The 26,665-nt window shown below is 37.3% G+C and overlaps 1 protein-coding gene and 1 long non-coding RNA gene across 2 annotated transcripts in view; one reads left to right on the top strand and one right to left on the bottom strand.

The window, feature by feature from the left end:
- The first annotated feature begins 1,129 nt into the window (after window positions 1–1,129).
- LOC122106066 lies at window positions 1,130–12,423 on the top strand. The gene is made up of 3 exons (XR_006147114.1): window positions 1,130–1,140; window positions 9,075–9,082; window positions 11,370–12,423. It is a non-coding gene; the product is annotated as an uncharacterized LOC122106066 (long non-coding RNA).
- Window positions 12,424–12,632: 209 nt separating this feature from the next.
- Window positions 12,633–26,665, bottom strand: part of Rgs5 (regulator of G protein signaling 5) — a 46,631-nt gene continuing 32,598 nt past the window's right edge. Inside the window, exons 3-5 of the mRNA XM_042677332.1 lie at window positions 25,297–25,358; window positions 18,402–18,568; window positions 12,633–14,720 (exon numbers count right to left, since the gene is read on the bottom strand). Coding sequence (XP_042533266.1) covers window positions 14,559–14,720; window positions 18,402–18,568; window positions 25,297–25,358 — 391 coding nt within the window. The 3' untranslated portion in view covers window positions 12,633–14,558. The remainder of the gene's footprint in view (window positions 14,721–18,401; window positions 18,569–25,296; window positions 25,359–26,665) is intronic.

Here is a 26,665-nt window from a genome sequence, read left to right as displayed (position 1 = left end):
ATGGGAGACCAAAAATGATAAAATCATGGAAACTCAGCATATTTTTAACATGGACATAACCATTCTGTATCTGGATTTGTGAAAGGGTATTAAAACAGAAAGGCAGAGGGCATTGACGATGCTGCTGACTCTCAGGGTGAGAAGGTGGTGACCATGTACAAGTGGTAGAGTTGAAATCATGACATTTACATCAGTTTCTTACTATTCTTAGGATCTGCAGATGATTTCATCTGCAAAGTGAATTTCTTCACTTGCAAAGTGGGCATAATTATATGTTTTCCTACCTTGCAAGATCAACTGAGCTTGACTCAGGTTTGGTATTCATTTATTCACCACTTAAAAAATAGCTTTGAAGTTATTCTCCTGTACAATTTCCTTGGATCACACAAATTAAGACTGTGTTCACTATCTGGGCAGACCTAAGAAACACGCTAACTTTTGGTAAGTTATCAAATCTCTTTTCTCATTTTAAGCCAAGAAAGCCAATAGCTACCTGTCATGTTTTTTAAAGGTTATTGTGATTGTGGATAGAAAGTCATAAATAACATGCTTAACATGCTATTATTTTAGCAGGAAGGCACAAACAAAAGGAGTCTGTACTTAGAGATATGATCAGACTTTTTTTCTTTTTTTTTGTCGGGCTTGAACTCTGGGCCTGGGCACTATCTCTCAGCTTTTCAGCTCAAGGCTAGTGCTCTACCACTTGAGCCACAGCGCCACTTCCGGTTTTCGAGTGGTTTATTGGAGATTAGAGTCTCATGGATTTTCTTTGCTCTGGCTGGCTAGGATTACAGGCGCGAGCCACCGGCACCCAGCTTTGATCAGACTATCTCTATGATAAACGAACTTCTACAGCAGTCTTTAAAGAATGAGTGACTGTGGGGGAAAATTCATGCAGATAAGGTGAGGGAACAACACTAGGAGTCAGAAGGTTAGGTTTAATTGTCTGCAGTGCTTTTCATTCATATAGGAACTAAGTGGTAGTGTTTGTGTGATATGGATGGACTCAAGCTCATCTGCTGTGTTGTGCTACATAGAAGGGTCACTTGGTGGCTAGTTTCATCTCCTAGAATTTCTGAATTCTGAGCTCTTACCTGTCATTAATTACTTTATTGTGGGACTTTCTTTGTGTATGTGTGTGTATGTATTATATATGCATATATACATATATAATACACACACACACACACATGTATCACTCCTTGAGAGCTGACATGGGATTTGCTTTGTATATGAATTCCTAACTAGCATAGGACATTGTACATAGTCAGTATTCAATAAATATATACATATGGAACAAACACACTAAGCAATATAGTTGAGTTAAAGACAAATCATAAAATGGAGAGAAGTAGGGAATGACAGACTTTGGTGAGTGCCAGACAGGATTTCATAAGCAGTAAAATCCAGAGAGTTAGGGCCAGGGTCTTTGTGTTATCCTTCCCAAGTGCCAATATTTTATTTTGTGCAAAATGATGTGTTCCAGTAGTCACTCAGGATCTAGAAAATTTAGCTGTTTATCCTTTGAAGCTGAAGAACGTGTTTTCCTACAGCTGCTGATTTATTAGTGTTACTATAGTTATACAAACCTTGTCTGTCTGGGCTAAGTAACAGCGTAAGCTGGAAGAAATGCATTTTCTAAACTCAAAGCTAGAACACATAGTGTAAGTGTGCTTAAGAGAATAACAGAATGGCATATTTGACATGGCAAACCATCTTGGAAAATTCCTGTAACCTCTAGCTGCAATTAGCATAGCCTGTTACTTCGTTGTGCTTAGAGACTATGTAAATTCCTCAGAAATCCATAGATTATGACCCAGGGCTGACCAGAGTGGGTTGGAAAGGGGAAGAAAAACAGTACATGGGAAATTTTCATGCCTCTGAATAAGTAAAAGAAAATCCAAGCTTTCTTTCCAGTAAAATAACACAGTGTGAAGTTCCAGAAGGAGAGGAAATAAAAATTAGGGAAGGAAAGAAGGACAAAAGCTCAGTGCTGATTGCAACTATGGATGCCTGCTGGGCTCCTTTCTAATTTTGTGAACTTGAGATCATCCCCAACTCTTTGAGTCTTGGTTTCTCAATAGAAAAATTGAGCAAAAACTAATTTCCTGAAAGTTATGTATGTGAAATACTTTGTATAGTATCCACAAAGAACATAAGCAAGTTAAGTTTTGAATAAGTAATAACTTCTATTATAGAACTAAAAAATCAATACCAGAAAGAAACCAAAGGCGAGAACAAGAGGAAGACTGCAGATGGAAATAAAGGATTAATGTCTAGAACATAAGCAAACTACCAAGTGGTAATTTGGTTTACCAGAGCTAGACTCAGAGAAGAGAATTGATGTGATCACACAGGTAGAATGACTTTAAAACAAACAGGCAGATGTGAGAAGTCATGAAATACTAAAACAAGATAATTATAGCAAAATAAACCAAGAGCAGTCCTCCACAAATATACATAAAAGCATCATTTCAGATGCTAGTCAAGAGCTCCAGACTTTATAAAAACAGAAATAACAGATGGCCCTTCCATCTCAACCTATGATAAGAACAAGGAATTCAATAGGAACTTTGTATGTAAGTTTGATAACAAACATATGTATTTTCCTTCATTCTTCTGTTTTTCTTTACCACTAGATCTATTATTGTTAACTTCTAATGAAAAGTATTTATAAAGGAAAATAAGCCAGGTGCCAACAGCTCTCCTAGCTACTCAGGAGACTTAGACTGGAGGATCATTCATTGTATGAAACCAGCCTGGACAGAAAAGTCCTGTGAAACTTTTCAATTACTAAAATGCTGCAAGTGGAGCTGTGGTTCAAATGGAAGAATGTTGTAGGGTACTTGGGATGCTTCTATAGATTGGATACTATGAACAATAAATGTACATGTAAATGTTTGATGTGTACCCCTTTGGATACATGTCCAAGGATGGTATCTTGATGGCATGGTAATTCTCTTTTATACACTTATACATAGTGTGGATCTTCAATGCAGAGTACACAGACTTATGCAAAGTCTGAATTCTGCTACTTCTAGTCTTGAGAAGATGCTATGACACAGAGCTTTTCATCATAGACTGCAGAGACTGGCAAAGGTGTTCCTGGGCTAAAGCCACTCTCCATGCACAAAGCTCTGCTAACTTTCTTGTTTATTTTAAATATTTTTTATTGAGTACGTAACTTAATGGAATCAAGTAATTCTGCTTTTCACATATACCTACTTTATTTAATAATACATCAAACACTTTTCTGCTAACTTTCTTTTGCTGATACGACTGGGTGACTGTGCCAAGTCTTTCACATTTCTGAATTTCAGATTTTTTTTTTTTTTTTTTTTGGGTCCGGTCATGGGGCCTGAACTCTGGGCCTGGGCGCTGTCCCTCAGCTCTTCAGCTCAAGGCTAGCACTCTACCACTTGAGCCACAGCGCCACTTCCGGCTTTTTTCTTTTTGCTTATGTGGTGCTGAGGAATTGAACCCAGGGCCTCGAGCATGCAAGGCAAGCGCTCTACCACTGAGCCAACTTCCCAGCCCTTGAATATCAGATTTTTTTAAGTATAAAATAAACATTTTTCCATCCTACCTCCCCATCTCATCAATTTATAACATCTCTCTCATCAACTTATGATGATAATCAAGTGAAATAAAGTAAGTCAAAATGAAACAAGGATAAATATCACAGTCCTTGAATAGACTTAGGTTAATGAAGCCAAAATATCTCAAGCAGACATCTGGTCAACCAGTTTAAGTTCACAATATGAGGCAATGAGATGATGTTGCATGTACTCAGGACACAGGGAACTTTCTGGAAGGAAGGGGAAATGGGATAGAAATGATAACATGTTATCACTCTCCTTCTTGGTAATACTGAAAGTAGTACCTTCTTTCTCTGATTAAGCTCTAATGAGTCATAGAAGAGTAATATAAGAAGACGGAAACTGCTCTGGATGGAGATCTGAGAAAGCAGTTTTATTTTACAGGTTACAAAGCCACTTTTTTTTTTTTTTGTCGGTCGTGGGGCTTGAACTCTGGGCCTTTGCGCTGTCCTTCAGCTCTTCAGCTCAAGGCGAGCACTCTACCACTTGAGCTACAGCGCCACTTCTGGTTTTCTGGTGGTTTATTGGAGATAGGAGTCCCACAGTCTTTCCTACCCGGGCTGGCTTTGAACCGTGATCCTCAGATCTCAGCCTCCTGAGTAGCTAGGATTACAGGAGTGAGCCACCAGCGCCCGGCTACAAAGCCACTTTTTATAGTTTATGTGTTTTTTTAATTTGACATTGCCTTTCTGGGTTATAGAATATCAAGGTATCCCTAAATGTTGCAAATGAGAAAAAAGAGGCTGAGGTAGGTATTTCAGCTGCTTAAGGTCATAGGGAGAAAGAACCTAGCCTACAAGTTGAGTGACTCCAGCCACATGGCACTGAGTCAAGTTGAATGACATGAAAGTTGTACATAAAAAATGCCCTCCACCAAGCCCTATTACTTGTGCACCATTTTTAGATGTCTGCACTTAGAGTTCAAAGAGCCACCGGTTTCATTTTTATCAAACTATAGCATCTGGATCATTGACTTCTTTTTAGCATTTGCTTGTCATGAAGAGCTAGAATCTGAATAAATGCTTTCATTTGGAGTTCAATTGCGTTTATTCGCATCTGCAGACCACTGATTAATAAAAATAGAAAGCTCTTCATACAAGCTAAAAAAATATGCTGTTTGACTTCCTGTACTTATAGTTAGTCATTCTATAAGACTAGACAAGGAAGTCACACAATCCCCAAATGTTATTAAACCTTTTTAGAGGAACAAAATATGGAAGGAAGTGCATGAGATTAGCCTCTTAGCACACTCACCCCCTAAAGGGAAACAGAAATACCATTAGAGTGAAAAGTCGCAACAGCTACTTGCCATAAAATTATCGGGAAGAATCCATTTATTTTCTGTCTCTTTTCTTTTATGGTTAGCAAATTGGCTGGAGATGTTCAGAGACAGGTGTCTGACCTACTTACCCAGAAAAGGAGCACAGTCACAGAGTCAAGGAAATTAAACTCACAACACAGCTTTGAAGGAGATGGAGGAGATGATTATATTCTTACTCTTGGGGAGTTCTGAGCTTATTGATGGTCCCAATAGTCTCTGATCTACTGTGGTGACAGACAGCCTTATTATATCTCTGACAGTACTTTCATCACACAGAATGACACCAGGGTGTTGGGGGAATGCTGTCTGCTGGTGGTATAGCTAGAACCCACAGTTATTTTAGTTTATGTTCTTGGCCTATCTTCCCAGGAATTTAGGAAGAGGGTAGTAACTGATCATTTTCATATTCTGAATTCTTTTCTAAAGTTAAAATAACAAATCTTTGTTTTTCTAATGCTGTTCTCAGAGACAATTCCCTTAAGTGCTCTATACAATGAATCTAAAAAAAGTAGAGGCATAGTTTTGGTGGAATCACAACACTCTAGAGAAATGTCATCCAACCTGGCTCAATGTTAGATGTGGTTTAATGGAGGTGAAGGAAGTTTCGTTGGGAAACCCCTTTGTACAAAGGGGTTTCAATTCAACAAATCAGATTAGGAGTACAATGTATCTTGATAGATGTCACTCCTTCTATCCTTCCCATCCACATGCCAATTCTTTAAAAAAAATTGTTGATGTTACCTAAGTAAAATAGAGGAAGCTCAATAAATGGAGTTTCTCTGCTCAAGACCTTTAATACCTGAGAAAGTAAGGTGTGTTCAGAGCTCTCTGGGAAAGTTGCTTATGCCTGGCTGGTTTACAGAATTTCATGTATGGTGCTGAGGATGCAGGATGCTATTCACTGGGGTTGTGAATTTCTGAGTGAATTTTGAGGAGATCCATAATAGAATAGCCACAATATCATTATCAATTCATTTAAAACAATGATATTGTGCCATTTGTAAGGAAATGGGAACACTTAGGAAAAAATTCTATTAAGTGAAGTAAGTCAGGCCCAGAGAAACACTAGTTGCATGTTTTGCCTCATTTGTGGTAGCTAGAATGTGCCTATAAATCTACCAGTAAATACATTGGGTGATAATCAAGGGGCTACAAATGAAGGAACAGAAGTGCAATAAACTCCATGGGAAGCACAAATAGTGTGACTCTTTTTAAAGACTAAGTCAAAGCCCAAGGAAAGAAGTACCAGGAAATGGATGTTTCAAGGTGGGAGGATGGAGACAAGGGGAAAGAAGAATGAAGAAGGAAGGAGTTAGAATGCAGGGAAGAATTCATTATATGTACCACAGAATAGAGAAATACAAGGGCATGGGTGGGTAGAAGGGAAGTGATAATGTTGAAGTCGTGACAGATCAAGATGCATGGTACACATAAGTTGTTTGTTAGATTGGGAGGTTAGATTGGGAGGGGTGGGTGAGAATGTTGAAAGAGGTCACACAGATTGAGCTGCACTGTATTCATAAATTACTTTGGTGAATGGCAACTCCTATGTAAAACTACTTAATAATAATAAAAATGCTGTTTCAAAATGTAAATAAAAGGTTAATTGTAGAAATAAAAATTACTAGTAAAATAATTTTTTTAAAAAGTTTTGAAATGACAAGCTCAGAGAAATTCAGGAAATACTTGAGTGAATCTGTGTTTTGCTATTAACAATAACTGGGTGAGTCTAAATACATGAGCATGTATTATTGAGTCAGTTGATGGGAAAGGATACCCACCCATTCATGTACAAATATTTCTGGCTCCTGGGTCTGAAGCTTATGGGGGCTACCAACAATAAACAGCCAGCATATTTTAAACAGAAGGAAAATATGATCGGCTACCCTACATTATTTTCCTTCTTGTTACAAAAAGCTGTTGAGGATTGTATGTGTTGCTCTTCCTGTGAGATTTGGGGCTTAAGTGATGGGCCATGTTTTGCCAAGGTGAACTGAAAATGGTACTGTGCAGTTGGTAACATGGGAAACAGCATGAGAGGTTTGCCAGTTCTTCATATCCAGGTAAAGAGTAAAGCAACAGCCAAACACTGACCACCATACTATTCAAGAGAGAATGGAATCCTGTATAACACATATGGATTACTAACCATCAAAATATAATAATAGGTAGATCTCACTCTCCTTCAATCAAAACAATCTTCCTCTCAGTCAGTGAACACTATTCCTCTGCTGTCTTCAGGGAGAATTTAAGAAAAATAAGCCATATGCACAATTCTATTGGAGATGCTTATTTTAAAATATGAATGGCTGATAATCTTCTAACATCATATTTTATATTCAGGGGAGTGAGTTGCTCACCCAAAAGGATATCCAGCTAGGAAAATTATCACCACAAAAGGAGAGAAATTCTATTTTCAAGATGCAGCATTTTATCTGAGCCAAAATGCACTAATATGTAGTAGCTCTATAATATCAACTTTAAGAACATCTATTATTATGAAATACATACATTAATGTTGGTAGAACACCAATTTTAAGATAAAACTATCCACACAAGGAACCATACAGAATCATTATCCAGATGTGTATCTGTAAGTGAATAGTTAGACCTCTGTGGACCTCAGTTTCTTCTTTGACATGGAATGGAGTCATGAAGATGACTGGGTTTATTTCTTATATGTGATATGGCTGATCACAGGGGTAATTTGGCTGAGAGACCTGGACAGGCAAATAGGTGTCTCAGTTGCTGTCCCATCAGAGACTGACATCCCAGCTGAAGTAAAACTTTGCAGAGGGAGGAAGAATAAGTACCCATGCTAGCCATGTGAGAATGTTTGTAAAGTCAGCTACAGTGCCTACATTTTACTGAACTTGGGTTTTTATTCTCTTTATTTTCTACCCACTCATTGCCATTCAAAATGTTAGAGAAACTCAAATAGGTTAGGGCTTTAGTTACTAAATGAAGAAGCAGTCAAAATAAATGTTCAGTGAAAAGAAATAAGGGAACATCAATCTCCACACATCCTCATTCATTAAAACCTCCGGGGCTCTAATTCCTTTTTAAGTGTCTTTTATGTTTTCCAAGAATTCTGCTTAGAAGCAAAGAGGCTTCAGGCATTTAGCAGCACAAATTGAGGCGGGCATCTATTTCTCACCTGTCACATGTTGTTCCTTCCTGTGGCAATGACAGGCACCACTTCTTAAGCGTGGGCATCCTTGCCCTGTTGGCTTACCATCATCAACTGCAAACCTCCTTTATGGGAGCAATGGGGAAATGTGACCTTAATAGCAGAGTCCTTGTTGGCTATGAGGTCTAGCTGCCAAAGGCTGAGCCTAGACTGCCTTCTCATAGGCTTTGCTTTTTATTTTTTATTTTTAAATTATATTTTCATTATCTTTAAGTAGTTTTCCAAAGGGGTTACAATTCAACATGTCTATTTATGAAAACAATGTATCTTGATCAATATCACCACTTCCATTGTACTTCCATCCCTCCTAATCATGCCCCTCTCCTCAGTTTTTCTAGTTTCCTAGGACATACATTGAATATTGTGACATCTGTTATTGTTTAAACAAGCTGAACCCTCTGTACAGTATGTTCACAAAAAATTAAAATTAAAATTAAAAAAAAAAACAAGCTGAAGTATAAGAAGGCAGGATTTGACCAAAGAGAAAATGAGAAGAACATTTTCCAGATGAGACTAAATCAAATGTTGAGTAAATTGGACTCACTTAGAAGCTACCTGAGAAAATTAATGTATTTTTAAGGTATTTATTATAGGCAAACTTTTTTCAAGACACTAATGATTCAGAAATTATTAACTTAGATATTCTTTGGAGATCTTATGGTTTGGAGAGTGTGGCTATCCTGACTTGGACACATAATAGAACTGGGTTCCAACTTTGAACCCAGTTATAGTGATCTTAGAGCCAAATTACCCAACTGTCCTACAAGTTCTCTGCTGTAGTGAACCAAACAGGAATTTGAGAAGCAACCTGATTTACAAGCTCTGTTCTGTCACTAATTTTCATATTGATCTTGAGAATATCACACTTATTCTTGGGGAGAGAGAGAAGTCTGTTATCTTTGTTCCAGTAATACTTCTGGGTGGAAACTCTCAAAAGCTCATCCAAGATCATTGAAATGAAGAGGAGAGAAGGTTGAAATGATTCTGCATGAGGAATAGGAATGAAAATTAAAATACTTGTCAAAGACTAAGAAAGGTCCTCGTGAATGTCCGTGTTGAATTTTCTTTGTCTCTGCTCTATCTTGGCTCCTCTCCCCTCTTCCATTCCTTCTCCCCTGCCTTTCCCTGTCTTCCTCTCCTCTACTTCCATCCTCCTATGTTCTACTCTCCTCTCTTTTCTCTCTTTCTCTTCTCTTTCCTCTTTTCTCCTCTCTTCTCTCTCTTTCCACATGGATTCCAATTATTACTTATTTCTATAATCTGATCCTATATGGGCTTTTTATTCTTTGTATACAAGCTTTCTCCCCTAGCTCCAATCCTCCTCATTATGTGACCCTAATGCTCTACATAAACTATTTTAGCATGAATTTTAAGGTCCTAGCTTCTTATAGTGACAGCTGGATTTCATATTTTTAACCAGTGCAGGAAAAAAAGAAAGCACTGCATTCATCAAATATTGTAGCATTCAATGAATATGATGTACATAGTCAATTTCTAATGGTGATAGCACCTAAATCAGTAAGTGATTGCCATTGGTACTTGAGAGACAGGAGTCACCAGAGCATAGGAAAACAGGGCACTTGGCATTTTTTTCTGAGTTTTGCATATTAGGATGGGTTATAGTGGACCCTTACTGACAAGGACCGCTCCATTGATCAAGGGCTCCTCTGCCATTAGAAACCTGGTGAGCAAACAAATCTTTCTTGAGGAAGAATGCATAAAAGAATGCTCAGGAGTCAAAAATGACACACACAAGGCTATTACAGGCATATATATTTAATATGACATTGTGATTATGGCTACAGATTATATATATATATATGTATATATATGGTGATTTATTTACCAAGAAACAAGAGTTGTTCATAAAATAATGGGTTTAAAAAAACAGAAGATAAACACAATTGTTCCAGAATTTAAAGCTTATAGGTATAATGATGACAAAATGGCTTGCTCAAACTTTTACTTCTACTCCATCCTCCTGACTTTATCTCCTGATGTTGATTTTCAAATTGCAGTATTTTAAAAAATCCTCAAACTTTAGTTCCCTCATATCCAGGCACTATATGACATAAAATGAAGTTTTGCAAATATTATGCTTGTTACTCATCTCTGGTAACATGTTTCTCAGTGTTTTCCTTTGTCTTGTCTGCATTGGCCTGTATATTTTCTTAGACAGGAAGTTAAATGCTTTTAATGTATCCACTATCAAGTAACGTTGATTAGACTTAACTATTTTAAATATTTCCTGTTACAGAGAAAAAAGGAAAAGAAAGTACAGGGGATATGTGGGGAGGAGAATATCACTAATGAGAGAGTAAGTAACTAATGAGAGAGTAAGTAACTTGCCATAGGTTTAGTCAAACAGATATTAATAAGGTTGTATTATAGTTTTTCTACTAGAAAATATAAGATTATTTTTAACCTATGGGCTGAAGATAGTACTCCAAATATTATCATGCTATGATATGGGTTTCCATTCAAAGTCTCAGATGTCTTCTAAATAGAAAGAGTTGAACTTTTAGTTCCAGAATTGTTTAGGGGAAAGTATTTCTTTGGATATCAATTGCTTTGGTTTGACAGATGATTTGTTAAAAAAGAAAAAAAAAGTATGTTTAACATAAGAAGCTGTTGCTAAGTTGTTAACTAAAGAGCTTTGCCCTAAGCAAATGTTAACTCTGTGCTTTTCACATCAATAATAAGCCAGAGTGGTCTCATAGATCAAGATATACCAAAACCTTATATCCAAAGCCAACATAGAATTGTCTTGCTCTTAGGTTTGAATGATTGAGTATTTTAGAAATTGGGTTCTCTACTAATTGCCTTCTGGCACATACAAGACAAATGGTATTAGGAGATTCTCCACATTTTTTTCTTCTAGTTAAATTTCTCTAGGGTGTTAAAATGGGCTTTCTTGTATAGCTACATGGTGGGTAAAGAAATGCCTCCCTGCAATGATGGAAAATGACAGCAACAAGCAGTTGGATTTTTAGTTAAAGTGAGCGTCTCTTAAATCTTTCTTAGCCAGTGGACTAATTTCACAAGTCTGGGTACTTCTTTACAACTTCCTTCTTCTGCTTTCTTGTCTTTTATCTCATGACCCATCCTTTCCCAAACAATCAAGATTCTCAAAGAATAGGGAAAATGGCTTACTAATGGGAATAGTTTCAGGAGTAAAGGTCATTTAGCTTAAATATAACTAGCCTTTCAGATGATCCTCAAATCATATAATTTATGATGGAATGTATAAGTATCAGAGGAGGAAGAAGGGAAGGATGGAGGGCTCTTCACATGACCCACCACTGCTTTTAAACAAACATGAACATAGTTTCCTAGTTACTCTGGAACTGATAGTCTGTCTTTTTGCCCAGACCCTAACCCCAAGCAATAAAACTTAGTTAGGAGATAATACCTAGGCTAATCATAGGTCTCTCTCAAGAACAAAAACAAATACTTCTTTTTCCACTGACCAAAACTTGGTTCTAACATGTTCCTACATCCCAAATCCACTATGACTATAGTTCCTTGTTCATAAGGGGGAAAAAGCAAACACAGGTCTCTAACGTGAGCCTTCATTTTTCCCAGGCAATTTATTCAAGTAAAAGTAGAGAGGAAGGAGAGGAAGGAGAGAAATGATAGATAGAGGTTACCCATTTTTTTCCTGGAAAGAACATCTCATGTTTTCTAATTTCCAAGATTAAAAGGAATATATTTTCTTCAAGTAACCATAGAAACTACTACCAACATAGAAGTGTTGCTTTTACTTTTCTTTCTTTCTTGCTGTTTTTAAAATAGCTCTGTATTATTTATGTTTCAAAGAGCTTTCCCAAAAGAATTTCTAGGGCAATTTTCATACATATGGCTTCTCATTTGGGTCTAGAATATTTATGCTCATTTTATTATTTTATATAATAGAAGAATATACATGGAGGTATATATAGAGCTGTTTAACTGTAAAATACTTATAGCTATAAATAGATGTGTGGGTACAATGTGACCATTTGGCTTCAGGATTTCCCTTATTTCCACTGTTGAAGCTTTACAACCCTAGTTTGAGATGCCCTTCCTGCCCTTTTCCTCTGGGTTCAGCAAAGGCTCTCTTCATCCTCCATTTACACTTCAGCCTCCCATAAAAGATGCACAGTCAGTTTTCAAATATAGTCAATTAGAGAAAGCATCTGAGTGAAAGTTGTGACACCTAGTTAATTCCATGAACAATTCCAAAATTTGGCTAGTTTGTATAACATAAAAAATATTTGAAGCCGGGCACCGGTGGCTCATGCCTGTAATCCTAGCTACTCAGGAGGCTGAGATCTGAGGACTGCAGTTCAAAGCCAGCCTGGGCAAGAAAATCCGTGAGACTCTTATCTCCAATAAACCACTAGAAAACTGGAAGTGGTGCTATGCCTTAAGTGGTAGAGCACTTGCCTTGAGCTGAAAAACGCAGGGACAGTGCCCAAGCCCAGAGTTCAAACCCCACAACTGACCAAAAAAAAAAAATTTAAACTTTTAACTACATTAATTTTTCTTAACAATGTATGGCATTCAAGGAGAAATGAACTTCCTAGATTAAGAGACTTCAAGGTCTGAGACTTTTTGTTTACTTGGTACAGAATGGCTAGCTCCTGAGGAAGAATGTCAGAATACCTGCTGGGACTTTTCATCTGAGTGCCTTGTCAATCCCACACAAGAGCACATAATGAGAACTTCTCCATGCCCGCAGTGTTGAGCTCATATATCGCATATATTGATACATGAAGAGCTCCTCTACAATACTGGAAGTATAAATGACAATATTGACATAAATGAATTCCTATCACTTGTAACTTTGTGGTATATTCTGTCACTTTAATTCATATTGAGAATGTGAAATGTCAATAATTCAGATAAAATATCCTTTGAAACCCCAAAAGCCTTACCAACATCCACAGTGTTTGCCCAAAGAAAAGAATAACAAAGTCACTTAGCTTTCAATATTCTTAGGAAATAAGTGAATAAATGCGATACACGTGGTGGGAAACTAAGAGTCTGTGAATGAAAAAGGAAAAAGAGCAAATATAATATTAAACAATGTAATCTACTTAACCATTTAAGGATTTTATTAGTCCTGTTCAAAACACTTTCCTTCTTAAAAATCAACTCAATGCCCTCAATTTAACTATCCTTATATGGTTCCGTTTACTTATATTTCTTACTAAATTATGTGAATTATTACTTCATAAAATCTATGAAAAAAGATTTTAGCAAGACTTGTAATAATGAAATAGAGAACTATAAGCTTAAATCTATTAAAAATACCATAGCCTATCACTTCGCTGTATGAGGCATGTTGGGAGTGTGAATCTGAACTTCTGACTATAATTAAAAGTTACTAATTCAGAAAGCAGGAGAGTGAAGGAAGTCTGGTTGCAAAAAGGTTCTATTATTTTGCAAACTGCAGGATATTTGAAAGCTGTCTCATTTAGAAAGCTTTCACATAGTCACCTTTTTTCAAAGACAATTTGGTATTTGAATATAATCATCATTACTAAAGAAACAGATGGCATCATAAGATAATTAATTATAATTAATGTTGAGATTATTTTTCCCTTTTTAGTGCATTGCCCTTTTGATATTGAGATAATAGGCCACTCCAAAGCATGGCAACAGTTTTATTTTATATGATTAGAGTCAGAAATTTGGGGATTAATTGTACACTCGGAACGATTTCAAATCATTTGGAAATTAAATTTTGGCCTGCATCTCAGTTACATAGATATTTTTATATAATAATTCATTGTTGATCTTAGGTCACCAATTTCAAAAACAATTTATAGAGAGACCAGTGAGGGAGATATAAGGTCAAGATTAATATAAATTATTTTAGGTTGATTTTATATAAACAAGATATTCATATTTGTATACCTTATGTATCACATCATTTGCAATTAACATAAAGATGATTTTGGAGAAAGCTCTATTAGAAAATCAAATGGTTATCTCATAAAAAGCTTATGACTTGTAAAAATTCAGAAATTATTAGAGGAGTAATCTCTTTCAGTCAGGATTAAAACAATCAATCGTGTTCCTTTGAAATTGGTCTTTTAACTATATTCTCTTTTATTTCAGGCTAGTTTAGGTGGCAATAATCTTTCCCTACACTTGATTGTACCATATTCTTCTCTGAGATAGCTTTGTGTTAGGCAAGATTTTTCTGTGATGAATGAAGACTGACAGAAACTGGGTAGAGCTCAATCGAATAGGGCAGGAAGAATGAAAGGCCTTCAGACAACAGATCCACATCCAGACTGATGTAGGCAAAAGAGTAATGGGCACTCCCTGGAATTCTCTGTGTGGGTATCTTTGAGCAAAGCTGCTATGGAAAGCTAGATGTGCATGTGATTGGATAATTCAGTGTTGTTATGGAAAGCAGAACTCATGGAATGTTTTTCATAGACAGATCAAATTACTACTTGATTAACTCCTGATAAAACTCAGAACGCACGAAGCGTGGCAGAGAATCCTTCTCCATCAGAGCATGGATTCTTTTCTGGGCCACATCAAAGCTGCTCAGGGAAGGTTCCACCAGGCTCTTCATTGTGATGTCCTTAGTGAAGTGGTCAATATTCACCTGTAGACCAGAAAGCAAGTCACTGAGTCAGCGTAGGTTGCAGGAATTGTCAGTGGGTGGACAGACAGGTGGGATTTCTTGTCAGTAAAATACATCCTGAGCCTAGTGGCTCATTTCTACAATCTCGCAACTCAGGAAGCAGGAGAATTGCAAGTCCAGGGTTACTCTCAATTAGTTATCATAGTAGTGTTGTTGAGAACTTGTCTAAAAACAACAACAAAAAATCCCAAGATGCCAGAGGAGTTACAGAAAGATGAGAAGTGTCACTGCTATTTTATAGGCAACAGGATAGAAAAATTGATATTCCAATAAATGGATAACACAGATTGAACCAACATTAAGACATCTAATTGCTTTTAGTCTTTCCATTACTAGCCAACAAATACATGTGTTATTTAATCCTAATAAACACACACACACACACACACACAGGAGAGGAGAGAGAGAGAGAGAGAGAGAGAGAGAGAGAGAGAGAGAGAGAGAATGTTCAGTGACTTGAAGATCATAGCACTGGTAAGAGCATTTGAATTCAGAAGATCATAATTTCAATCCAGACGTACTGATACTTAATTTGATAATCTTCCTACCACAGCATTTACTTCCCTGCCTTGTGGGGGGAGTAACAGCAGAAAAAGAAATTCTGACTGTGATCTTTTTTTATGGCTTTGGAAAAGCAAGGAGGAAAGAATAGTTCGGATAGAATCATAAATATAGCCAATGGCTGTGAGTATTTGAGAGGTTAGTCAGTGTCAGATGATGTGCCTCAAGGTTTAGGTGAATAAATTCAGTCAATCCCACATGTCTGTGAGATGCAGACATCTCCTATATTTTACAGAAGAGGAAATAAAGTTATAGAAATATTATGTGACTTGTCCAAGGCCACAAATAGCATAGAAAAGGAAATCCAATGTGGCTCCTGAACCCAAGGTTGTTAGCAGCAGACTGGGGCACTAGAAAGCATCAAGGCTCCCATGTCCCAGGTGCAGGGACACTACATCATACTTTCTGGAACATCATTACTATTAGGGTCTATGTGAATGGGTTCCTGAGCTGTGAGCTGTGCAAGATTCAACATATGAGTCTATCCCACTGGGATGTGAAGGGGACATTTATACTTTACAATGCATGCTTTAATGACTTGTAGGATGACTAAGTGTTAAAAAGAAAAGTAGAATCCAAATCAGTCAATAGTCCTGGATCAGAACATGGAAAATTGCTTCAGGTCTTTCCTAGGTTTATAGAGTTCATCACTATGGAAAAGAGTTATTTCAGAGTCTCAGATAGTTATGGCAGGTTAGAGTCAAGACAAAGGCTTAATTGGGCAGTTCCCACTCAGGACAGCCTGACTAGTTTGTCTTTGGAAGTTCAAGGTCATTGCTTAAAGTAGGCACAGTAGATGTAAAGGAATGCCGGAATCGAAAGCAGCCCCAGAGATGATGGATTCCAATGTCTGCCTCCACATTCAGCAATAACAAAGGTTTGGATGGTTCTCCTTTATTTACAGGCATTTCAGCATATTCTAGAATTCTGTGAGGAGGACTGAACTTGAAGGGAGAAATTTAGCTTGCAATTTAACTTGAAATTAATCTTTTGGTTAATAAACTCCCTCCTCACATAGAGAGATTCCATGAGGACAGAAAAATGATGCTGTCGTAAATGGCATCTGAAGTAGTGGAGAAAAAGAACTGTATAGAGGGTCTAATGAAAGTCTTTTTTTTCCCCCAAAAGTTGGAGTTCATGTTAATATGCTTCATTATATACAGTCCTTTGCACTAAACATTTGGGATCTTGAGATCCCCTGTTTATAGTATCTTCTACATATTTTAGTTCTTAGAGATGAGGGAGATCATGTGACTTGCCTTTCTTTGGGTCTGGCTTACTTCACTTAATATAATTTTTTTCTAAGTCTTTCCATTTCCTTATGAATGGAACAATGTTATTTTTTCTGATGGAAGCAGAGAATTCCATTGTGCATATGCAATAATTAGTATAAATCTAGTATAATTTTATCAGATGAGCAGAAAAGCTCAAAAGCTATGTACATATGATCATATAAGATGATGCTAAGTGAAACAAACTCCAAGATATGGACACAAGAGGTTTTTCTTTGTTGCTGTTGTTTTTAATGTACTGAGATTCTTTTGTTTCCTTTGTATGTTCTTCCCCCTATGGTATATCTCCTGTTGTTATTGTACTTGATATTGGTACCCTGCATCTTTTTTTGTCAGTCCTAGGGCTTGAACTCTGGGCCTGGGCTCTGTCCCTCAGCTCAAGGCGAGCACAATACCACTTGAGCCATAATGCCCTTTCAACCCCATCTTTTATATACATTTGTCCAATTTGAGGAGGGGAAGGGGAATAACAAAATGCTGAAACTAGGACACAGGATGAAACATTGCAACATTGATACCCCCAAAACACTATATTGGGAAATGAACTTTACAACTTGGGGGGGGGGGAGAGGAGCGTGGGAGGTGGAGGAGGAAAGGGATAGTGGGAAAACAACAAAGGAGGGAGTAACAATTCAAAACAAGAAATGTACTCATTACCTTACTCATGTGACTGTATCCCCTCTGTACAGCATCTTTACAATAAAATTAAATTAAAAATTAGTGGAGAGCTAACTTATGTGCTTATAATGGGAGGTGGAGGAAGTAGGTGGGGAGATCTGGAGAGAATTTCCAAATCAATACCCACAGCAGGATTACAACCTATTTCCCTTCTTGGAGATTTTCATTTTCTTAACATTGGCTTACATTATTCTGTACTTTCATCCTTCTAATCTTTGCTGTCTGTGTATGGAAAGAATATCTGTTGGTATTGAGTCATACAGTTTTCCCATCTATCCAAACATATTTGATCTCTTTTTTAGTGTATGTTTAAACTACAGCATTCTACCCCACATGTAGAGGAAAAAAAGATGTTATGAACTTCCTCCTTTCAAATCATGGTAAATAAATGACTTTCTACACAAAGAGTTGTTCAGTCATCTCTGTTCCTTATTCCAAACATGTTTCTATGAAACATGTAATGTTCAGGTTAGGTTAAGGGGAACTTGGTTTAATTAAATAGCAAAGGAAAAGATAAAGTTTCTCCAAAGTTTCTTTGAAACAAACACGTATGCTGTCTTTTCGAATCAAACAGCAGCCTGTCTGTAGCACTACTATCTTGTATTATTTTGGTTTTCATGAATAGAAGTGCACTTCTCCCAACTAGGGTATGAATGCCCAAAACCAGGGAAAGAGAAATAAAGGATATGAAAGAACAGAAAAAGGGGAAAAGGGGAAATTTGAAGACAGGTAAGGGGAAGGAAAGAGGAACAAAAAAAGACAAATAGTAGGAATACTCAGTAGACAGTTATCTCAAACACTCACAAAACAAATATCCATTATTCTTATTTTGATAGAGGAGAGCATTGTCATCCAAGAATCCTCAGTGGCATCTCTCCAACTTAAGATTGCATGAAGTGGTCTGAACAGGACTCAAGTTGTTTAGTGCCAATCTGACTGCATTGCTGTGACTTTGTGCTGACAAAGCCCACTCACAAATAGGGGCAGACCTCAGTGCTAAGTGTTGGATCTGTATCTCAGGTCTGCATCCTTCTTGGGAGTGTGTTGATCTGATCTTCAACTAACCACATGCAAACTCCCACCTCCACCCCCACCCCACATCTATATCAACCTCTTTAGGAGCCTCGGTTTGGATGAATTCTTCATAAATTTGTTTTGCCTTCTCAGCCATCTTGACAGGGGACTTGATTTTCTTGTAATCCTCACAAGCAATCCAGAACTCAAGGTTTTCTTCACTGAATTCAGACTTCAGGAAACTTTTGAAGCTGGCAAGCCCATCTAGCAAGAAAAGAGTCACTTAAGATGGTCTGTTAACTTATTCAACAAGTGTTATAGCCTGTGTATAGCTTGGAATCATTTCCTATGTATTTCTATCCTTGATGCAAGAACTTATAAATGTTACTTGTTCAGCTCTGATTCATGGCTAAGAGACAGGTGCCACATGTAAGTACTCCACTGGTGATGTCAGAGAAGTCAAGTAACTACTCATAGCTGCCCAAATGTAAGTGGCAGAGCCAGGATTCAAACCTAGACTAGCTGACTAATAGTCCACGCATCGATCCAGTACTCTGAGCCACTTCCCAAAGAGACATGTGATTCAGCTTCTTGGAATAGAAATAAAATGACTGCCTGTTTTCTAGTTTAGTTGGACTGAGAGAAAAATACAAGGCCAGTACAAACCTCTGACACGGACAGAAGTTTATTAGCTTGTCTTTTGATACAACTGAATGCAGTGTGCATTCAGGTGACACAAACCTATTTATGACATCCAGGAACATGATTGACACTGATGCCATTCTAGACACATATCAATTACCAATGCAGAAACAATCATTTCACATATGGTTTGCCAGTATAAAAAATAGTAATGAAGAGTATCATACATAATCCTGGTAATTTCTTTCTGAAAATTATTTCCAAGTAATTTGTTATGCTTCAGGTACTATGCTTAGTCAGTGTGGTAAACAAAATAAACATGGCTCCTGTCCAGTGAAGCTTATAGTCAAAGGAAAATGAAGAACTACACTAAGTATTCATACAGTAAAGAAAAAGGTGCATCACTACAGAGTCATAACAGGGTTAGGGAAGGGAAGGTAGCTACATTCAAGGTAAGAACTAAAGGGAAAGGTCAGATAGAGATGCCACATGTAATTAGTTAGTGTGGCCATAAATGACATACCTGTGATTGACATATATTGCATTTAGAGTAACAATCATCATTCTGTCTTCAGTTGTAATGCTACAACAAATCTTAGTTTATGATCTAAGAAACACATCCATCTATGCTACTACATAAAGATATAGATAGAATGCCATCTCAGAAAATTCTTGGATCTGGTCATTTTTCTTTCCATTTATTTCCCATCTTTCTTTATTAATTTCCAACATGGAAGGTGAATAGAATGTGTGGGGAAGATTTAATAAGGTAAGGGAGATGGAAAACATAAAAAATATGTATGTTTATATACATTTACATATCTTATATATATGAATCTCATATATTAGATACATATTTCATATGTATGAAACATTTCAAGCCAAAATTCCAACAAATTATATACATATATACATATATCTGTAGAAAGAAAATCTGTGTTGACTTGTTACATAAGAAAAGAAAAATTCTAGAGAAATGAGGTAATTCAACTTTTTTTTCCGATCATGGGACTTGAACTCTGGGCCTGGGTACTGTCCCTGAGCTCTTCAGCTCGAGGCTAGCACTCTACAACTTTGAACCACAGCACCACTTCCAGTTTTCTGGTAGTTTATTGGAGATAATAGGCTCATGGTCTTTCCTGCCCAGGCTAGCTTTGAACCATGATCCTCAGATCTCAGCCTCCTGAGTAGCCTGGATTACAGGCGTGAGCCAATGGTGCCCAGCTATAATTCTAATTTTCTATCTGTAAGATGTACCAATCCAGCAAGCTTACGTGTCACCTTCCTTCAGGGCAGAGGTAAAAAGGACTCCAATTTTCCTCCAACTTGCCCCATCAGAGATGCTTCTATAACAATCCATGAGTTCTTTCAGAATGTATTCACTATTCACAATGCATTTTCTTTGACCCTGTTTCAATCTATTTCTCTTTCCCTTGAGTTTTTCTCCTGTAATTTTTTTTTGTACAGACCGAATTTGCATCCACTAGTCATTGCCTAATGCAGTGACTTGACACATAAGCAAAAATATATGTGGTGATTAAAGCAGAAATGTAGTGTCCTCCAGCATTTGATTTACTTTAGGTATATTTTTATCACCCATGCTCTTCACAGTCTCTGAAACCACATTCAATTCTGAAGAAACAGAATACCTGGAGTGAAAATTAATTTGGATTAAAGCCACCATCGATTTCAGCATCCACACAAGGCACTGCATAATTTAATCGTTTCTCCCTATATCTACTCTAGAAATATTTTTATGAACAATACTTGAAAACCTATCATGGAATAATGATAGAAATGATAAACAATTTCCTCTAGAGACCTCAATTGAGGAATTACTTTAAAATTCTTTGATAGCCTTTCCTGGTTAAAATCAGGTGCATTTTCTTTCTATCACTACCTGTATTTTCTGTTAGATTCCCATCACCATTTATCATCATTTAATGACATGGGAGTCAACATATATACTGAAAGAAGAAATAAGGACTAGTTCTCTTTGTGTCACAGTTAAAAGTTTCACTGTGTATTAAACAAGCGATGTCAAATAATCTCTGTGGAAATGGAAAAATTCCCAGGGATTTTCAACTGCCAGGAAATGAAACCTTATGAGTTCTTACAGACTAGATCTAAGACTGCAGAGGAGAAAATAGTTCTAAAAAATAGGCCCATGTCAAATTAATGCTTATTAACCCCAAAACCCAATAAACTACCAGGCATTCTGAATCATCCTTTCTACATTGTTGTAAAATGGAGAGCTAAAAGAAAAGTCTTCCCAAACATTGTTATTTAAGATGAAAGGGCATGTGTCAGGATGTGACAACAGAGTTGACATTTACTATACTTCCAGGAAATAAGCCTAGAAAAGAATTTTCCAGGGTAGTGAGTCACCCTGTGTATTGGTTCTATAGCTTTAGTTGAATTCCACAAAATTATTTCAAGACTTTGTCCATGCATACACATGGCTTTATACCCTATTGATCCAGGAGATGTTTAAATTTATTCTTCCTGTCACCTGACTTTTGAGCATGTCTAGGGAATTGTTTTATGGGACCCTCTACAACAACTCTCACTGCTCTTTCTCCTCCATACACTGTGGTTTTTCTATTGATTCATTCATTCTAATGATACCTTCTCTAGTGGCCCAGCATTTCTACTAATCTATACTTTTCTAGTGATAGCTTCTCTGCTGAATTCCTATCACCCTTGAGGATGTCTTCTTGGGACAAGAGTTGAAAGGACTCCAAGCTAAATATTTATGTAAGAAGGCATATTTTTTCAGCCCTGCCACCTTCTCTGCCCTTGACACCCCAGGAGAACTCCCAACCTACATCTCTAGAAAGCCACACACTCCCTGCTGCTCCTGAATGAGCCTCCCTAACCCTCTCAACATACCTCCCCAGGCATTGACTACCCAGAAAGCAGATGATGCCAGTCCAATCTCCTGGAAGCACCTATAAGATCACTTGGTGAATAAAAGCAGAATTAGGTAAGTCCCAGTGAGTATTCTATAAAGGAAAAGATACTAAAAAGAGTACATAAATCTCTTCCCATAGAAAGGACGAAGGAGAAGAAAATGGTACTGACAATTGATATGCAACATTATGTAGCTTATTGAATGACAGCATGGACCCTACAGCCAAGATCTCCTGGGAGTGAATCCTAGCACACGATATTGTTGCAGAAACTTGGTCAAGTTGCTTCATTTGTCAATGGAGATAAGGGAACCTACTTGATAGGGCTGTGGCTAGAATTATATGATTCAGACACAGCTCTTACATAGTGCCAAACAACTATCATTATGTATGTATCTCCATAAATGCTGGCTTTGTCAGTGTTATTTATAACAAATTTAAGATTTAGCTTTGTCATTATTAAAAATAGAACTCAAATGTTGCCTCATTTCTGTGGTGTCTTCACCACTGCTGAGGATTTTCATTCCTAGGTAGGAAGAGATCAGTTCTGTTCTTTTGTTGAGATCACTTACTTCTGTAGCCATCTCTTCCAAGAAATATAAATTCTTTAAGTTCCAGGTTTGAGTTTCACTTACTTCTGCCTCTCTTTTACTTCCTATCTTCTAGCCCAAACCTGTGCACTTAGTAGTTAATACAGGTTTTAACTGAATGGAAGCATTTCCTTCCTTCCGATTGGCAGACCAAAATACACAAACGTTAAAGAAAAAAGAATTTTCTGATTTTGCCATTGCTTTAGTACTTTGTGGGCAATCTAGCCTCTCTAAATTTCAGTTTCCTGTTCTAAAAAGAGGGATTATTATTGTAACTATGTCAAAATTATTAAAATCATTTAATAGGCAAATGCATACAAAGTGCTTAGAATAGTTACCTGGCATGTAAGGAATCAACATATTAGTTTGCTTTTATTATTAAAAATAATTGTCTTGCATGGAAATTGTGGTTTCCAGTGACTTAGATGACAAGAAGAAAAATATTTTTAAAAACTCTAGAAAACAAAGAAAGAGAAACAAAAGGAAAGGCAATGGTAGACACAAAAAATTGATGTTAAGCGAAATGAACCCCAAGATAAGGACTCAAATGGTTTTTCTTTCTTGCTATTGTTTCTAACATGTTTATAAGATAATTTCTTTGTTGCTTTGTATGTCCCTCCCCCACGGTATAACCCTTGTTTTCACTGTATTTGATGTTGGTATACTTTGTGGAGGGGAAGGGAATAAACAAATTGTTTAAATAGGGATACAAGTGGACCCATTGCAACAGTGAGATGTACAAGACTTAATGTCGAAAAACGAACTTTACAACTTTGCGGGGGGCTGGGGGGAGGAGGGCAGGGATGGTAAGGGGAAACAAAGGAGGAGGCAACAATGCTTGATAAGAAATGTACTCATTACCTTGCTCATGTAATTTTATCCCCTCTGTACAGTATTTTCACAACAAAAAAACTTATTAATAAAAAAGAGCCTGGATTCAGGCTACTTCAGTCTCAAGAGTGTATCAAGAAAATATTTTGACCTTCTAGAACTCCTGGGAAAGGAGGATCCACTAAAAACTTGACTGCCATTCAATTGTTTCACTCTCCTGTCTCTCTCAAAAATGATCATTTGGAAGAAATAGTGTCATATAAGCACCCAAATGCAATCTATTTTTTTGTGTTTACAGAAACAACATACTTGTCATAAACCCCCATAGACCTAATAGATGAAAATAGATGGAGACACTCATAGAACTGAGGGCAGAGCATTGAAGAAGATGTACTTTAAGAATAAAGTAAAAGGGGCTGGGAAGGTGGCTCAGTGGTAGAGCGCTTGCCTTGCATGCTCAAGGCCCTGGGTTCGATTCCTCAGCACCACATAAACAAAAAGAAAAAAGCCGGAAGTGGCACTGTGGCTCAAGTGGTAGAGTGCTAGCCTTGAGCTGAAGAGCTGAGGGACAGCGCCCAGGCCCAGAGTTCAGGCCCCACAACCGGACCCAAAAAAAAAAAAAAAAAAAGAATAAAGTAAAAGACACTGGATAATTGAATGAGTAAAAGAGCATCATTGCTAGGTAGAAAAGACTGAATAGCAACTTACCTGCTTCTGTATTATTTAGAGGCTTGGTACCAATTGTCTTTATACTCACTGATGAAAATTTTGGCATAAGGAATAACTGGATTATTCTATCAACCATGAGGGGAAATGGCCTATTTTAATACAAAAAAATTGCCAAATGTCTCATAACTCAACAGATACGCTCTTCTCCAAGTTTAAATGCTCTAAGTTTATCAGAAGTAATTGTGAACTTCTGGAAGCATGTCTTTCCCAAATGCATCTGTCTTCCTTCCCTATTTTGTGTGAATCCCAGCTAACCTCAGACACTTTCTGGATACACATTATTCATTTTAGCAGATCCAAACAAAAATATCTCATAAGAACTGAGTAGCAAAAGTGTGACTTATAGTTGTTCTACACAGCCACTGATGTGCAGAGAAGTAGGTCAAGTGTCTTTTGTGCAGGTCGGTGACATTAGCCACCAGTCCTTCCTCAGGAATCTTTCACAGAAGGAAGACAACAACAAACAGAAGGCAATGCAAAAACTACCCATGAGCATGAACAATGTGCTGGCAGAGGTCTCTGGAAGTCCAGAGGGTGAATCATTCATTCTGAATGGAACACTGGGCATTTGACATGAAGGTTAGCTCTTATAGGAAAGAGAGAATTTCATCAGATAAGAGACATGAATGAGTACAAGGGGATTATGTAGAAATCTTACGCACTCTGACAGCAATTCAATTTTCCTGAAGACTAGCCCCAGAGTTAACCTGGTGAGTCTTCACTATGAGACCTTTGAAACTAGTACTATAAGTATGAGAATAAGTAAGGCTTTGAGGTTAGGGAAAAGGTAAGGAGTATTCATTGTTGTGCTGATTTTCATTTGGAAGAGAATTCTGACGTTTATATTGTTTTGAACATAAAAATATGGTCTGCTGTCAGAAGAGGATCTGAACTTCAAGAGATAACAATTCTTGTCAGGCCACAGGAGTAGCTGATAGCAGTTGGAGCTATATAATCCATAACTTGTGCAGAGATCTTTGTACTGCTACTATCAATCCTCACCAATCCATAGTTTTTCTGTGTTACTGCTGAGAGTTGTAACAAGCACTCAGGTCAAGCCACTTGCTCTGCTCACACAAGTAAGCAAGTATGTCTTCCTTTTTCCCACAGTTGTTTTTTCTCTCCTAGCCAGCTGTATAACTGCACACCCATGGAAATCTTCTCTTTTTGAAGCCAATTTGAAATATGGAAGAAATGTTGAAATTGAGGAAGAAAGACATGAGCCAAACCAAAGTGTTTTGTGTCTCTGTCTCCATCCTAATCATAATAAGAAATAATGTGAACTTACAGTTGTTCTGCAGGAGCTTATCCAGGGAGTCACGCCATTGCAGGGCGTCATCCAGCGAGGGCCTAAAATCAAGAATAAGAACAGAAAACGCTGATAGCATTGGTAGGGAGTTAAATACATGCACAGCAATGCCTTGGCCTTGTTTCTCTATGTGGTGGAAGTAATACCCATTCTCAAGACAAGGACATTTGAAGTTTTTTTAACAACTGGTCTGATGATAGGTTTGCTTTCATATATCTACACTGCTGCTTTTATTTTAACATTTATATATGCAGATACCCAGCAGTGATTTGCTTTCAACCACCAATCCTTTTCTCACAGCAGGATGTGTCTAAGTGAGCTGATTTTGCCTGAGGGGTGGTGGCAGGAGGGGGCTAGGGATGGTTGACTGCATTTGTTCCCTCTGGGAGCACCTTATTTGAACTCTTGTACTAGGATGTGAGTTCTTCATTGTCAAATCAGAATAGACTGATAGGGCATTTATTATAAGCGGAAGGGGAACAAGGATGTTTTTGCAAATTAGAATTTCCTTAGCTCTAAAATTTTTTATCAGTTTTCAGGAAAATTCTCGCTTCTGACTTGTAAGAAATGATATTTTGGGGATTTCAATGTTTGAAGCCAGCATCTGAGATCAATATAAAAATCATTTCATTTTTCATGTTACTGGTTCAGATTCCGCCTCATTCTGTCTGTGTAAGGAGTCTAAAGCAGCAGTGAATTTCTTGGCTAAAAGCACCGTGATTATTTCCTAACTTTTCCGTTCCTCATTGCAATGTACAGAGTGTGAACCTTAAATCATGTGATTTTTTTCATCATGTTTTATGTGTTCACTCTTTGAAACTTATACTTGACAAAAATGACAGTAACAACCCTTGTGAAATTACCTGAGGTATTTTCTATTTTCCAGGCTATAAAGACAAATATAATAGATTGAAAACACACTAATTCCCTGGAAGTTTATTTTTCACAAGTGAGCTCCCTTCACTTCTGTTCATGGGAAGGGACATGGGGAGGAAAAGTGACATGAGACATGGTTGAAGTGTGCCTCTATACTATAAAAAGGATAAATTTTCTAGAAGTCAATAACTCCTTCTGACTCTTCTATATTGCTTTATACCAAGAACTTTCTCTATGGATATGTCACTTCAGACCTACATATTCAACATAAGGCCATATACTCTTTAATTTGTTCACTGTGGGTTCATCATTTCCCATAAAATAGACATCTACCAAGTCTAGTTGTTTGCAGAAGCATCAAACATTGAATTACTGAACAAAAACAACTGGCTCAGACCAAAGGGAGTTGACTCACTGAATCATCTGATTTTATAAATATTCTCCCAGAATGCAATCACCTTTGGCCTTCATC

Source organism: Dipodomys spectabilis, unplaced genomic scaffold (assembly GCF_019054845.1).
Source record: "Dipodomys spectabilis isolate Male_0828 unplaced genomic scaffold, ASM1905484v1 ptg000036l, whole genome shotgun sequence".
In the NCBI taxonomy this organism is placed as follows: domain Eukaryota; kingdom Metazoa; phylum Chordata; class Mammalia; order Rodentia; family Heteromyidae; genus Dipodomys; species Dipodomys spectabilis.
The sequence above is the reverse complement of the archived record's forward strand: the minus strand, read 5'-3'. Positions and strand labels throughout refer to the sequence as shown.